At 50.6% G+C, this 16,652-nt stretch overlaps 1 protein-coding gene across 3 annotated transcripts in view; it reads right to left on the bottom strand.

Annotated features, from left to right (window-relative positions):
- COL15A1 (collagen type XV alpha 1 chain) overlaps positions 1-7,618 on the bottom strand; it is a 95,644-nt gene extending 88,026 nt beyond the window's left edge. The window contains exons 1-3 of one of the 3 annotated variants that reach the window (XM_036021966.1): positions 7,491-7,618; positions 7,191-7,290; positions 7,015-7,100 (exon numbers count right to left, since the gene is read on the bottom strand). In XM_036021966.1, coding sequence (XP_035877859.1) covers positions 7,015-7,100; positions 7,191-7,201 — 97 coding nt within the window. In that variant the 5' untranslated portion in view covers positions 7,202-7,290; positions 7,491-7,618. Of the gene's footprint in view, positions 1-7,014; positions 7,101-7,190; positions 7,403-7,490 lie in introns of those variants that run through there. The other 2 variants (XM_036021968.1, XM_036021967.1) reach the window with 2 other exon arrangements.
- Positions 7,619-16,652: the final 9,034 nt, after the last annotated feature.

Raw genomic sequence — 16,652 nt, 5'->3', positions numbered from 1 at the left:
AGCAGCAACATACAATGTACAGGATGATCTATGTATAACACATAGGCATAGGTAAGCATGGAAAAGAACTTGAAAGAGAGCCCACCAAATGTTAGCAGAGTTTATCTTGAGTCACGAGATAACATGCGATCTTCGTAAACTTCTTTTCCCCTCCAAGATTTTTTACAATGATCATTATTACCAAAATTTTTAAACATGGTTGAAAAAATAGATTTCCTCTTTCAAAGCTTGCTTACCATGGCCTGGCCCCAGTGCCAGCCCCATCTTCCGGTGGAAAGGGGCATCCCTATTTGGTGGTGTGGAAGCATGCCTGCACCTGCGTTAGGACACTCAGGAGAAGCTCCTCAGTGGTCAAGCCAGCCGCTGCACACCGGCCTCTACTACTGGTGGCGAGTCCCTCCAGGACGGGCACTGGGTCCAGTGCAACTCTTAAGCCACTGCACCACTTACCCCAGGGGGCCTCAGAGAGTGTAGGCAGCCAGGAAATGTAGGAAAAAGACAAAACTCTTTAATAGTAGCCAAGACACACATGCCAGACAGTTTTGAAGATTTCAACAGATGCGCCCTTTGGGAAGAAGCTAGTTGCATAAGGCCTCCTGGTGGTGGAAGGGACTTTTACGCCAGGACCCGTTTGAGTCTCTCAATGATGGGATGACTGACTCCTGGAGAGACCTGGGGCAGGGCTGCTCCCGGCAAGCCAGACTCCAGCCAACCTCCTCCGAACCTGGGAAGGGACACCCCCAGTACTTGAGGTCAGGGGTCCTGGTCACTTGAGAGTGACGTCAGGACCCTCAGAACAGTTTCTTGCCCTGTCCAGTCCATGGACCTACAACAAGTGTGAAATGATTTGGATTGGATTAACTTGGGTTGGTTTGGGTTAAGCTGAGCTGAGTTGAGTTCTGTTGGGGATAAGGGTTGGACTGCACTTGCTAGGTGACCTAGGACTCATGCCTCCCTTATTAGCTCTTGCCCAGAAGGATGCTGGACCTCCTCCCAGGTTCTGTCCTAACCCTGCACTTTCTCCCTCTCTAGTTGGGGTGGAGAAGAGGAAGGTGATCCGTCAGCGAACGTGGCTCCTCCCAACACGTCTGACTCATCTCAGCTGCCCTGTGTCTGCAGCAACAGCTCAGACCCCACCATCTGCTGCTCTGACTGTGAAGCCTTAGCTGCTCATTTGTCCTCTTTACTGCACATTAATGTCTTCAACTGAATCTTATTGTCAGATTGTCTCCCTTCTATAATCTTCACCTGCCCACTACCACTACAACATTCCCAGTATCCAAGCTTGTCATGAGGCGATTACGTGATAAATTAACCTGTACTAAAGAATTTATGACTTAGTGAAGGAAGCAGGGGTGAGTTCCTTACCAGATTGTAAACATATTACAAAGCATATTATAATGATCAAGACCATGTGGGTTAAAAAAAACACATATGCAAAGAAAGTGACCAGTAGTATAGAGATTCCAGGAAAAAGAAATCCTATCATTAAAAGGAAAAAATATATGATAACCAGAAGAAACAAAATGATGAGGCAACAGCTCAAATTTTAATTGGTATGTTGGGGAATCTAGTATACCACTTTAGAAAAGAACTGACTTCAGATCACACCCTAATCTATGGTCCATGTTAAACGGATCAAGCTGTAGACATTAAAGGAAAATGGAAAAATAAGCTCATCTATTTAGCTGGCAGAGAAAATATAAATATACAACTTGGGACAAAACAGAGGCTATCAGGAGTAAGATAAGCAGGGATAAGCTAGAAAACATGTTTATACAATTAGATGGAATAGAAAAAGAGCAAAGTAACAGTAGTGTAAACTTCAGTCTAACTAGCTATGAAGGTTATTAAAGGAAAGATAAACTAAAAGCTCAATAATGTACCCTGACTGCTCAGTCACGGTCACCCCACAGCTGGCAGCGCTGCAGAAAACACCAGGATGACTTACACACCATGGAGGATGTGGTGAACTGGCGCACTCTCTCTAGACCACAGCTCAGACTGCCCATTCATTCCTCCTTGGATTCACTGGGAGGGTCTGCTGAGCGCCCACTCTGTGCCAGGCCCCGCACTAGGTCCTGGGATTCAGAGTTGGACAAGGCCCAGCCCCTGCCTCGCAGAACTTCCTCTGTAGTAGGGGGGACAGCAAAGCAATCAAAGGTCACGGTCTAGTCTGAAAAGCCCTGTGACTAAGACATGGGGGAATGCTGTACTAGCCCAGAGGAAAGCCCTGTGTGCCTGGCAGAGCAGGAGGGCTTCCCAGAAAGGAACCTTCTAGGATGAATAGGGTTGGCCCGTGGACAAGGAGAAAGGCATTCTCTGAAAGGAACCGGTCTGTGCAAAGACACAGGTGGGACGTCGCATACCTCATTCAGAAACCTTCCGGTAGTTTGGTGTGAGCCCAAGTCAAGGGGGGCTGCAGGTGAGTGGAGACCAGGAGGCAGGCCAAGGACAGGCCACAGAGGGCCTGCAGGTGTGAGGGGCATGACTCCATCCCAGGCACACCAAGAGCCCGGCCGGAGCAGATTGAATTAAATTCCATCATTCCAGAGCCCGGCATGACTGAACGTGCTTTTAAGAAAAATCCATCTAAATACATGAGAACTATCCAACTAGTTGTATATGGGATAGGCGAGTCTGTTTGGGAGAATCTGGTCAAAGGAAATAACCCAAAAAGAAAACAAAGGCCATTTGTCTGAAGATGCTCCCAGCAGTGCGGTTTATCATAATAGCAAAATGACCGAAGTCCAAGTGACCAACTCCAGACAAATGAGACGTGTCCCCAACCCTCAGGGTGCTCCCATGGGGAACAGAGATGAGTGAAACATGGATAGTACAGAGTGGGACCACGGCGGGGGCCTGGAGAGAGAGATGAAGGACTGCAGGGGTTTAGTGCCGAGAAAGCTCCACTGGAGCGACCCAGGGAAGGACCCTGGGAGATGGGCTGTTTAAGCCGATAGGCAGGATTAGACCTTAGAGAGAAAGGGAGTGTGAGACAGTGCGCTCTAGACAGGGCGACCAGCTCACAGCTGTGCCAAGTCAAGGGGACCTGCAAAATCCCAGCTGTACACGGGGAGCTGCGAAGGGTTCTGCGCGCCAGGGATTTCCAGCCCTCACTCTGCTGTACAACACGCAAGTGGGACCCGAGGCTACCACGGGCATCTCCAATTTTAGACAAAACCAAAAATCTTAGCCAGTCATTAAAACACTGCAATCATTTATATTCATCACAAAGTCCAACGGTACGTGAGCAACAGTAGCTCATTACAGGCCAGGGCATGGGCAAGGTGGGAGGCCAGTGATACAAAATCTGAAATGGCTGTAATTTTTAAAATGGAAAATTACAAGTGTTGGCATGAATATGGAAAAATCGGAACCCTTGTACACTGCTGGTGCGACTGTGAAAGGGTGAGGCCACTGTGGAAACTAGCTTGGGAGTTCCTCAAAAACTTAAGCATGGAATTACCTTATGACCCAGAAATTCTCCTTCTAGCTACATATGCAAAATAATTGAAAACAAGTACTCAAATAAATCCTTGCACAGATATTCATAATAATGTCACTCATAATAATCAAAAGGTGAAAACAACCCAAATATCCCCATGAATGGAAAAATGAACAAAACAATTGTGGTATATCCACACAACAGAATATTATTCAGCCATGAAAAAGAATGAAGTACTAACACATGCTACTACATGGGGAACCTCAAAAACATCACGCTAAGTAAAAGAAGCCAGACACAAAAGGTCAGGTATTGTAAAAGTCCACATATGTGCAATATCCGGGATAGACAAATCCACAGGGAGAGAAAGCAGGTTAGTGGTTGCCAGGGCTTGGTGAGTTGCAAATGAGGGGATGGGGAGTGACTGCTTAATGGAATTAAGGTTTTCCTTTAAAATGATGCAAATGTTTTAGAAGTAGATAAAAACACGGCTGCAAAGCATTGTAAATGTGCTGAATCCCACTGAAGTGGACACATGACAATGGCTAGTTTTATGCTATGTGAATTTCACCTCAAAAAAAAGTAAGTCAGGATATCCAAATGTCCAATAAACGTATGAACAGGCAATCAGTTTAATAATCAGGAAAATATAAATTAAGATGACAGTGAGATTCCAATAGGTGCCCACTAGAAAGGCTGAAATCAAGCCCAGTGATGAGACCAAGTGCTGGAGAGGACGCTAAAAACTGAGGGCTCGCGTGCTAGGTTGGCGTCTGTGTCCTTCTGAACAACCGCAGTGGAAGATGTGCTGGGTGTTCGTGCACCGTCTGTCCAGCAGGATAATTTCATAGCCCGGTACCCCACACTCCGCTCTTAGGCACAGAGCCAACGGAAATGTGTGTGCATGTGCACCCAGACACGTGTGCAAGAATGTTCACAGACACACTACCATGTTAGCCCAAAATGGAAAAGAAATGAATATTGTAGGAGAAAAAATGGATAAATAGTGCACGTGATATTAAACCAGTGAAATATTATACAGCAAAGAAAATGGGTTAACGACAGCCGCATGCAACGGCGTTAATGAATCTCAAAAACTCACTATTCCGTGAAAAAAGCCACACACCAAAGAAGACATCTGACAGGTATAAACTTCAAAATCAAGTAAAACGGAATTTTTTAGAATTTAGGGATACATGCTTAGGTACTAAAGTTATTTTTAAATGGTAAGGGAGTGATCCCCATGAAAGTCAAGGTGACGGAGGGGATAACACAGCCAAGGGCACAGAGGAGCCTCGGGGGGGACACTCAGTCTGACCTAGGTCATGTGGATGTCTGCACTGGGAGAAACCACCGGACTGGACTTTCTGCATGTACTCTTCTGAATGGATGTTACAGTCCACAAACACTTTATGGACTGCAAGCAATTTGCACGTATCAGTATTTCATGATCTGAAACAAATTACTTGTGACACTACTGTCTCTGCCCCCGACAACAACCTCGTCTTCTAAAGTAGAGAAGGTGTTCCAATGACACTGTAACTTTACTACTCAACTGTCACCCCTTAGGGCGAGGGGCAAGGGTCCCGTTCACACGGGTCTCTTTAACAAGGCGGGCCCGGAAACCCTGAGGGGCTGAGAAGCCTTGGGACATCGGGACTCACTTTCCTCATCGGAAGGACAGAGACAATACCGGTCCCTGTCCCCACCTCCCCGAGTGAGGACTGGGTGAATGACACGTGAATGTATTCACACCTCTGCCTCACCCTATGAAATCGTTCACAATGGTTAACCTAGTTAAACTGCAGAAAAAACTTGGTTTGCAGGAGGGTATGTCCCGTGTCTAGGAAGATCCTCTTCAGAATCCCAAAGGGACGCTGAGCACCCATCAGTTGCAAATGGCCCTCCCCAGGCCCTTTTACCTCCTGGGGGTTGGTTTCCTAGCACAGCCTTTTTACATTATGGATGGGAACAGGACTTCCTCTGTCTGGGAAACCACAGCCCTGACCTGACATCCGGGGACCCAGCCGCTAAGCGCAGGAGCAGGAAAGAAACAACAGCGTGCCTCTCCCCAGAACCCTCTTCCTTTGGGGCGTGAGGGCTGCAGCAAAGTTCTGCAAAGACCGCGGAACCCGAAGCCGCTCTCTGCTGCTGAGCTGGCAGGAACCTATATCACATGCAAAATTGCAGCGTTCCCACATGGGCCACGGTGCTGAGAAGCCAAAACTGAGCTCCAGCTGCCCTTTGATCTGCAAGAAATGCCAGGCTGGACGTGCTCTGGCAGAAAAAGCTGTCGTCGTGTTTGGGTCTCGCTCCCAAGAAGACAATGGTCTGGGCTGTCCCAGGCTTCCTCCAGCACACAAAGAGTTAACCGAGGCCATCCACTCAATCCCCAATTTCCTTCATGGGTTGTTCCTCCCTCTCCCCACACCTCTACTGAGGCTGTGCACTAACCTCCTAAATCCAGAAAGGGGCAGAGACTACAGTCTGGAGAGCACAGTCCTTCCACAGAACTGCATGGAGAAAAAGGGATGAGCAAGGAAGGACGGGAGCCTGCAGACCAGCTCAGGTCCTGCCTTTGGACGGGCCGCTTCCTAAGCCTCTTTCGTCCTCAGTGTCCTCACTGTAGAAACGCCTGCCCTGCTTTTTAAAAGCTATTGCAAGGATCAAGCCATAATTTCTAGCACTTATTTTCTGCCCAGTATGTGCCAGCATGTGGGAAGCATATTATTTCTAATGTCTCTCTAATTAATCTTCACAGCTTCCCTACGAGTAAGGTGGTTCCATTATTCACCTTTTTCAAGTGAAGAAACTGAGGCCCAGAGAGCTGAAATGCACTGCCCAAGGTCACCTAACGTGGGCACAATTCAAACCCAGGCAGCCTAACACGCCTCAACCAAAATCTATTTTAACTAAGACCCCACTATTCATCCAACAGCCTCCCTGTCCTGGTGGGGAAAATGAGTCTCGGGGAACAGAAGGGACCAGATTCCTGGCTCCCAAGCCCAACACCCTGGGCGCCACTGCCCCCAGGGAGCGACCTGACTCATAGGTAACTCAGAACTACGGGAGGCATCAGAGCAATTCAGTCCCGTTATTTCTTTCAAGGCAAAGGATCCAGGTGTCTCTGCTGCAGGTCCTGCTCCGCGCCTGCGTTCAGGGCGGGCACCAGACCTGTCCTTACAGTGAGCTAGGCAGCACGCACGACCTGGGCGCGGGCGGGCGCTCGGTGAGCGGCAGCTAACTGTCCCCGTGGAACCTCTGATGCCGTCGCTGGGCTTCCAAACTCCCGCTCTGCCCAAGATTGGAGAGGCCGCGCCCAGTTTAGACATCTTGGGTGCCCTGATAGCGCTCCACCCGCCCTGGGTGCCCAGGGCTCTCGTGCACCCCTGGAAGCCCCCGCACTGACCCGGGAAGCCGCGGCAGAGCCGCCAAGGCGCACGGAGCGGCGAGGACTCCCTTTTATGTCCAGGAATGAGGCGCGCACCGCAGCCGCGCCGGCCGCCAAAACCGACTTCCCCAGGGTGCAGAGGCAGCCGGTTCCATCCTCACGGCGGGTCGCTTACCTGTCACGGCGTGGGTCTTGATTGCAGCGAAGAGAAGCGCGCAGAACCAACGCAGCCACAGCACGCTCCAACACTGCTCATTTCTCCTGTAAGAAGTAGCCGAAGTAGCCGAGTGAGAGAAGGTGAGGCAGGCGGGAGAGGCTGAGGGGGCCGGGGCACGGGGACGCGGGTCCTACCTTGGCGCCATCTCCGGGGTCTGCGGAGCCCCGAAGGCTCTGAGCCGCCTAGCTCAGCGGAGGCGAAGGGGCGCTGCGCGCTGGCCGCCGCTCGCCCTTCCTGCAGGAAACAAAGGCGGTGCTGGGCAGCGGCCACGGCGGGCAGGCTCCCGGCTGCCGGCCCGCGCCCTGAGTCACCCGCGCTCTGAAACCCGACTCCGCCGCGCCCTGCGCTCCCCCTCGCGCCGCGCCCCACCTCGGGCAGTGGTGGCGCACTCCCACCCCGGGATCTCCCCACGCCCCCTTTCCCCTTCAACTGACTCGCTCTCCCCGGCCGCCAATTCCACTCCGAGCCGACGCGGGTCTCTCCAGCTGTCACTTCTGTCCGGGTTGCTCCGCGGACAAAGCACTCTCCGTTCACCCGCCAGTACAATCCTCTCAACGGCCCAAGGAGGCTGGAATCATTGTGATTTTTGTCCCGGAAAACGGGCTCGAAGTGATGCCGATGTTCCGAGATCACACAGCTGGACTGAGTGGTTGGCTGCGGTGCCCCGCCCTGTGTGCAGGACCTGGGAACCTACTCGAATGCCCCGGAGTGATCCAGTTTGGGGGTATAAGTGATACGTATGATTAAGTGCAGCAAAACTAATCCTAATAAAAATTGTAAATGTAGCTGATATTCCAGGATTTCCCTCCCTATACCTTGCCTGTACCCCAACCCCCAAGTGTAACTTCACAGGAGACAAAGGTTTATATTTGGTTTGTTCTCTGCCTGAAATAGCCCCAGGTAGTAGGAGGTGCCAATAGTTGCAGGCGAAAGGGACACAGTCTCAGGTAAGAGGTCACTCCAGGCTCTGTGGTGCGATGCTGGAGAGACGAACCCGGCTCAGCCTCCAGAAGCCCTCCATGGTGTGTGGCGAGGAGGGGCGCACAGGGCAGGCCATCCCACTTGTGCAAAGCTCAGCACAAGGCCTGGCGCTGGTGAAACCCTCAAATGGGGTTTCTCATTTTGATGATTAGCAGCAGGCACAGTGGTGTAGGATCTCAGAGCGAGAGGAATCACCACTGAGGTGGGCTGAGACCCAGACAGTTCTGAAGCCAGGCAAACCCCAGGGGCCTTTCCTCCTGGATGCACCAGTAGCCCCCGTGGGCTGTGTGTGGCTCGGTGGTCAGTTCCTGGTTTGTATCTGGTTCCTGGAGGGAGAATTACCACTTGCCGAATGAAAGGTAGTTTGAATTAGCCCCGCAGAGGAGATGGGGGCTGGGGGGCAGGCACAGAGAAGGCAGCTAAGAATTATTGAGCGCTGATTAGGTCCCAGGCCCTGTGCTGGATACTTTGCCTGTGTTGTCTCCTTTAACCCCGGCGGCCCTGGCAGGTGGTCCTGTAGCGATCCTCATTTCATAGATGAGGAAGCCAAGGTTGAAAACGTGCTCAACACAGGTCAACACCCATTCTCTAGGGTACTCTCACACTGCCGGTCCGTGAACAAGAGGATTAGACCCACTCCCTGCCCCCAAGAACAAAACTGGACTGGAGACGCAGCACACTCAGGCATGAAACAGTTAATGCCCACGCAGGCAGCGAGGACTGGAAAGGAGCTCTGGCCTGGGGGTCAGAAGTCTTGCTTCCAGTTCAGTTCTGGCCCTGGCTGTCCAGTGGATTTGGGAAAATTCTGCCCTCGTCTGTTTTTTCACTTTTCCATTTACATAATAGATGTGATGATCCTGGTGTGGCCGGTGGTTGCGAGTCTCCGTGAGATACCGCATGCCACAGCGCTCTGTCCCCTGCGAGGTGCCGTGCCAACGTGAGAGGCCGAGTTGGGAATTAATGCAAGCCACCTTTGGAAAAGGGAGAAATCACTGTGGCCTGGGGAAGGCAGAAGAGGCTTCGAGATGGGGGTGAAGTTAATCCAGGCTCCGGGGTCTGCCGAGAGCTTGCAGGACAAAGAGGAGAAGGGGGAGGAAATACCAGGGACATGCACACCCAAGCAGTAAATGGATAAGAACTCCCTGGGCTTAGGAGGAGACCCGTAGGCAGGGAGATGCTGAACTGACTGATGGATGTGCACGTGGCTGTGAAGGTCACGTGAGATCATTGGTGTTCCCTGGGCATTTGGGAATCCCAGAACATTTGCTATGGAAAACCCCTGAGAAATCCGATCCAGCCATCTCCCTTCTGTCCCTATTTTATAGATGAAGAAACAGACCCAGAGAGAACATGCAATTTACCAAGTCACATGCCCGATGAGTGACAGATTGACAAGTCCCAGAGCCAAGGAGGGAGACACATAACAGAAGGAGGGAATGGGCAAGGTCTTCAGACACTGCAGAGTTCATATAGAGTCAGAAGATCCTCAAGGTGGTGAATTCCTTGTTGTTGCAGAGACAGACCCTTTAACGAACAAGAGGCCGTAGAGAAGGGAGGGATTATGAGTGTAGGCTCTGGGGTCACACCGCCTTGGTGAATTCTGGCTCTGTGACTTAGCGGCTAGTATACGAAGTGAAGGTGACAATGGTTCCTTCCCCCAGGTTGTTGGGAGGATGCAAGGTGTGACTGAGACAGAAAGTGTTTATCAGGGCGTCTGGTGCCGGACAATGCACAATGGATGTTCACTTCTGTCATTGGCGGTGGTGATACTCTGGCAGGGGAAGCCCCCTCTGGGAGGTGAGGCACTAGTAGCCAAAGCAGCTGTAGAGCAGGCAAAGGACATTCCAACGGAATTGTCCACGTCAGGCATGCTTGTTAGCGTGTTCATACTCTGTGAATGTGACTTCTCTCCCGCTGGCAGCTGTTCTGTGCTGGACATACCTTACTTCATTATGAATTACTAATCACAGGCAATTTGTCTTCTTAGTTCTATATTTGTCTGTTGTTTATACAGTACCCTACCAACTGGGAACATAATTGACTTTCTTGGAACTATGTTTCCATGTTGCTTAGAAAGAGCCACATCAACCACGATTATATAATAGTTCTGTAATTGGGTCTGACAATTAAAACCAGGGATTGTGAGCTGGTGGCCCATAGATTCACTTTGGCCTACAGATAGGTTTTTGGTTTTGTTTTTTTTTTAGCTTGCCTGGTGACAAGCTCCAAATTAAAATAGCCAGCAATTTTTGATAATAAGGTGATTTTACATCAAAATCCAGATTTCTGGCTTTTCAAACTTTTGGAAAACTTGGCACCATAGGACCTATGTTCCCTGCAACGGTGATTGGTTGGCATTGAAAAGGGGTGGCTGCCTTCAGGTAAGGCAACGGCCTCCGCTCTGCCATCGTCCCCGCCACTCCGTAATGTTCCCCAACACCAGGGCTAAGAATCACTCACCATTTATTACCACACATACGTTCTGCCTGTTTTTAGAAAAAAGAGAAAGATGGAATAGATTGAGTGTTCACGTCTCTGTTAAAAATGGATAAAATATAGATAGGTAGGTGGGTAGATGGATGGATGAAAGAGTCATGTTTCAAGAAAGGTGTAGAAGAACATATTTCTACGTATTTAATATACAAATAAAGCATAGCTACCTTGAAAACATGAAACTAAGATGCTATTGTATAACAAACCTGGTCCCCCTTAGTTGTGTATGTTACCTGAAGGACGAAGGTCTAGTTCATCAGTCTGAGACAGGTCTGCATAAGGCAGCAGGCCCCTTTACTACATGGGCAGGGAGATCCTGGGTGCACATTTCCTGTTCTGTTTGTTCTCTGTAAGTATCTGATAATATCCAATTTGCTGAAATCTAAAGATGAAAGCCCCCAAAGAACAGTTCTCCCCTACAAATGACTGGAAATAGATGCACAGTGGTATCGGTCATTGTGTATCTATCTCACCTAGGAAGGACGGCCGTGATCACAGGCAGTGGGGCGCTCGTTTTGGAGTTGGGCCTGGAGGTGACAACTGTGACCGACCTCAGACTGATGGAGGCCGGGAAGGGTGACCAGCCAGTAAGCTGGAGGGGGTCCAAACGGCTCCAGCATAGGTGTGGGAAGGATGGGGGCAGGACGCCAATCCAGGCATTTTGCCTCCAGACAGACTGTGTTTTTGAGGGTTTAAGCGATTTCCTTCCATTCAATGTGAAGCTGCAGAACTAGCCAAGAGGAAGCTTCGTGTCATACCCAAGCGGGTCCAAACTGTTTACCATGGCCTCGGCACGGTTTGCGAGATCAGGGCGTGTGGAGACACAGAGCTCCGTCCCTCCGTCCTCTTCCAGGGCTCAGCCAGATTCGTGGGCTGCTCCATTTTCCTACAGCCCATCCAAGTGTCCCAGAAAACGCAGTCTCCGAAAGCGTTCTCCAGACTGTCTCAAGCAGCAGGAAGAGGCACAAAAGTCAGTGCGAGGCATTCCAGACTCTGGTTGGGGACGAAGTTGCCAGGCACATGGTGCACGTCTTTCTGAACCTGTTGCTTTTTTACGTGAGGATGATACCTCCAGTTTGGACTTGTGATGAGACATTCCCAGGAGGCCCCCCCAAGCTTGGACCCTCGTCTGACTTCAAGAGCAGAAAAAGCAGAACAGACTTAACTAGCTGACGAGAAAAGAATGTACTGGAATAAACAGAGAAGAGGGCTGCCTTTTGGGTAATCGAGAGAAAACAGTGACAGTTTCCACCCACACCTGCCTTCCAGGAAGGAGCGTCTTGTTCTGATCAGTACCTTGATGTGTTTGGGTACCCAAAGGGAAGGAGGGCTGAGCAGAGCGGGGGTTTGCTTTCCGAAAGAGAAAGAAAGATGAATTTGAAAATCTGACAATGCTGGAGGGAAGAAGACGAGGGAGGAAAAAGGAGGCTGGGCGTGTCACACACTCTTAGGTGCTACTCTCAGGGCCCTGTGCCTGTAACCGCTGCACTTACCAATTGTGCACACGGAAGACCTGACCTTCCAACTGCCAGCCCGTGCCTCCTGTCACCTGAGCACTTTCTCTGGCTGCTGGAGCCTGGGCTGCCCACAGCACAGCAGCCCTGCCGTGCTGGGGACGTAACGCTGACCCCAGCCGCTCTCAACCAAGGATGGACAGGAGCTGGTGGATGAGAACATGAGCCCCCTTCCCAGGTGGTGGGAACCCCCAGGCACCCAGAGTCCCCTGTGCCGCTTACGGCCCCTTGCTCAGTGCCTGCCCTGAGTCCCTCTTGCTTCCGGCCCCAGGGCGTCCGTGTTGACGCTGACACCCTACGCACCCAGCCAGTGTGACCAGCCTGGAAGTGCAGTGGGAATAAGCCTAAGAAGCCCATTTTTAGCCAACAGGAGCCCCTAAATACATTTTTTCTTTCTACTTCTCCCAGATGCACTGGGAGAAGAAAGTCATTATAAGACATCTCAGAAGGCTGTTGATGTAAGAAATGCCCAAACCTGTAGAGAATTTCTGTGAGTTTATTGAGCCAAACTGGTGACCATGCCTGGGAAGCAAAATCTCAACGGACTGAGAAAACGCTCTGGAGAAAGGCCGCTTTGCAGCTTATTTTATACGCTGCAATCCAAGGAGGAGAGGGAAGGAGGGTTGCCGGAAATCCACTGGTGGCAGGTAAAGGCGGTGGGAAAACCTGTGGGACTGGATACAAAGTAAAATAAGAGACATATACTTCTGTTACATTGGTGGGCACAGGAGACTAAATAATTAGCATTTGTGGCACACAGAGATGGTTTGGGGGGACAAGCTAACAGCGAGGGGTTCTGTGGACTCCGCCCTGGAGCAGTGGGCGTGCCCTGAGAGGTCTGGAAGAGGAGGTTCCTCTGACATTTTAATGGTATGTGATCTTAGACGCAAAAAGACAACAGACGGCTTGTTTCGGGTAATGACTGACCTTCGTCAAGGACATTATAGGCCTAGGGCCTGACTACCCGCCATGAGCTGCTTTTCGTTGGGATTTTTATGTGCAGGCCATCTTATGTGGTCACTTTTGCTCTCTGGGTGTGTAAGGCCCGCCATGGAGGCCTCCCCGGAGCTTCTCGTTTTGTCCACAGTGTGGTCTCACAAGACAGCGATCAGTCACGTCATGCCCCTTTAGTGGGTCTCTCTCTTTCCCTGCCTCACTCCCATTGCTTCGCTTCCACTGCCTAGAACCAGCCTCCCTAATACCACAGAGACACCCAAGGCTGCTGCCTGGGCACCTAGAATAAGACAGGTGGTTTATCTCTCATGCTCTCACACTCTTGTATCTCAATGGGGTACCTAGGTGACTGCCATTCTCATTTCACCAGGTCCAATTAGCCTGATGCCACCAATATAAGGGGGCCAGCACTACGATCTGTGGCACGTCGAGATGACAAGGTCCCTGTAAACTAGGAGAGTTAACATAGCCCTGAGGCACCAAAAAAAAGTAAATATATACTATTTTCCTTGCCGTAAGAAAGCAAATTGCTTTTGATTTTCCCCATTGATAGGGGTTGTGGCTGTGTTTGCAAGGTCACATTGCATCCCATGTGCCACAGGTTGTGTGGCTATGTGCCAGTGAAGACACCACGTCTGGCACAGAACTGCAGTTGAGGCCGCCATCTGGGCAACTTTATGGCAATCTGCTATGACTCACCACGATCCACTTGGCCTTTGCAAAGTCCATGCAAGTGCATCAGTAGAAATGTAACAGGACCCATCACCCTAACACCATTCAAGTCTTAACAGTGGCTGTAATCTCCGCAGTACTTCCTGGGGGGTGGTAGTGCATTTTATTGACTCTCGGAGATGGAGAAAGGGAGGTGGTTTCAAGGACTTCCACTTGACCTCTCTACCAGACTCCACAAGGGCTCTGCCAGAAGCTAAATAAATCTATCCTAATTTTACATTTGAGAAAAGGCCGAAACAGATCTAGAAGACACGTTACGTGAGCCGGTAGCCCAGACGCCCACGCCACCTACCACGTGGCACCAACACCCTTCTTCAAGTCCCGCTTCTGCCTTCGCGGGGGCTGCCTACAGCCAACAGGCAGAGAGGGAAAGGACTCCTCGGCGGCTTCACAGATCAGCCGGTGTGATACGTTGGCCCTAGTTGAAAAGGGGCGTCGTACTGCAGCCATTTCAGGGATGGCCCTGAAAGACAGCCGTGAAGAGAGCCCTCCCAGTGGGGAGAACTACGGGCAGTCCACTCGGCCAACCGCTCTGAAGGAGGGACACATGGTCTGAGGTGCAGATAAACGTAGATGCCTGAGCCACGGACAAATGTCTTGGATGCTCGCCAGGGCCCTGAGAGATGCGGACGGGGACAACTGGGGACAGGAGATCCAGGGAAGTGTTACGTTTATTGACCTACGAGAATGTGCGCAAAATGTGTTGGTCTTTGTTTCTCACAATGCTCCCTGGAGACTGTCCACCACAGAGGGGACATTCAGCGACCAGATGGATAGATGACTCATCCTGTGGATGTCAACCAGCCCCTCCCTTTGGCTGCTCCGGAGTCAACAAGGTAGCGCCTTAAAAAGAGTGACGACGGACCATGGCAGGGGTAAATGGTAAGGAAAGGCCAACAGCATGTGCCCAACCCGCAACACAGACCTAGCTCCCGCTTGCCACGCCCAGCCTGCAGCTGCAGAGGCCGACACCGAGCCCTCAGTATGGCCCTGTTCCTCATAGAGACCAGCCAGCCATTTGGGGACAAGTTGATTCTGCCACAGCCCTTCCTGAGCAGTTTAATTCTTCCTCACAAGCATCAGTACCTATCTGGCATGGCCTGCCTGCCCTGATCAAGTAAGTGCCTTTGCCAGCACCACTATTCAAGGCCTGCAGAATGCTCGATGTACCAGTATGGTGGCCCATGACATTGTCTCAGATGGAGGGACCCATTTTATGACGAAAGACTTGTGATAATAGGTAAGTGACCAAGGAACATACTGGGTTTAGCATGCACCACACCGCCCAGAAGCAGCTGACTTTATACACTGAAGAAAGGGCCTATTAAAGGCTTAGCTCAGGCCCCAGCTTAGGTGTAACACGGGGCAGGGCTGTGACACTCTCCTCCAGACTGTGGGCCCATGGTCAGATGTGGCACTGTGTCCCAACAGCTAGAACACTTGGGTCTGGGAGCCAAGGGGTAGCAGGATCGAGCCCGTTCACTCCCTCTCCCAGGGACCCACCAAAACCCTGGCTCTTCTGGGTAAAGAATCTGGTTTCCAGGGGAAGAATTCTTCAGGGGACATAGTAAGGCCACTGAACTTGAAGCTGAGGCTCCCACCTGGTCACTTGGAGCTGCTCACGACAGTAAGCCAGCAGACAAAGGGGGGAGGGGGTGCTATGTAAACAGGGATAAAGAAACTGATTACCTAAGAAATGTAATTGCAACCACCTTATGGGGATAGAAAAGAACTGAGGCAATTTCTTGGGGGACGTCTTGGTGCCTCTATATCCCATACTGATGGTAAATGGGCAAATGAAACAAGCAAGACAACTGAGAAACCAGACTCTTAAAGGGTCAGTGGCCAGGTTGCCCCAGCAGGTGAGCAACTCAGACCATCCTGAGTGCGTGTCTGAGCACAACATACAGGAAATCTGGAGTGGGCAATGGAGGAGGGAAAGGGGACTGGCTACAGCTGGGAAATAGTAGCGTGTCTCCCTAAATCTTGCCTAGAATCTTATTGGCGATTTCACTTGATGTGATCTTGAAAACGACTCTGGCTAATTGGACTTGTACCTTTTCTCTTATAAACATCCTTGCACAAAATTAAAGACCCTATATCATGGGATAGGAACTGGGTCTATTGCGGGGCTTGGGCAGAGCTAAGGGGTCCAGAGGGTGGACTGTAGGAGATATCTCTCATTTACCATGTCAAAGCCTCTCAGCGTCACCTGCCTCCAGGTGACGCCATCGATGCAAAGATCAACCCAGGATGAACCCCATCCAACCATGGGCACGACCTGGCCTGCCTGAACTCACACCCATACCATGTTCCTCTCTCCTGCTTTCAAACTAATCCGTTGATCCTGAGGCCTGGGATGCTGCAGGATTCCTTAGCACCTGCAAATGAGCAACTTGGAAATGCAAAGAAAATAGTATGTGGCAAACTTTTGAACAAGGAGAGGCGGAAACCAGTGAGGAAACATGTCTCCCTTCCTCCCCAGCTGAACCACCTTAAAAAAAAAGAAGCTGCTTCTCAAAAGAAAATCCCACAAGAACAAGAAATTGTTTCCTTTTGAGATCTGCTTGCTCTTCCTCCTTCCTTCCTTGCCTCAGTCCCTCTTCTTCCATGCCTGGGGTTGTACTCTTTAAAAAAAATAGCACAGAAGTTTTTGCCTCAAGCTCTGCCTTCTGAAACCCAGGTGAAGAAGAGAGAACAGCTTGTGGACACCATCAAGACAGAAGCCCGAGGCCCCATCTGACAAAGTAGCCGGGAAAAGGTTTCCAGCATGGGCGTGGCAACTTCATGATTTCCCAGATCATCGATGTGAGAATAAATCCAAGGTCCAATTTGGAGCTGCTTGCATTCCAGGAATCAAAATCACCCCCACAATTCCCCTTTCCTCAGCAACAACAATAACAGAAGCCTTCAATGAAGTGT

Source organism: Phyllostomus discolor, chromosome 3, assembly GCF_004126475.2.
Source record: "Phyllostomus discolor isolate MPI-MPIP mPhyDis1 chromosome 3, mPhyDis1.pri.v3, whole genome shotgun sequence".
Classification (NCBI taxonomy): Eukaryota; Metazoa; Chordata; class Mammalia; order Chiroptera; family Phyllostomidae; genus Phyllostomus; species Phyllostomus discolor.
Note: the sequence above shows the minus strand (reverse complement) of the source record. Positions and strands in the feature narration are given on the sequence as shown.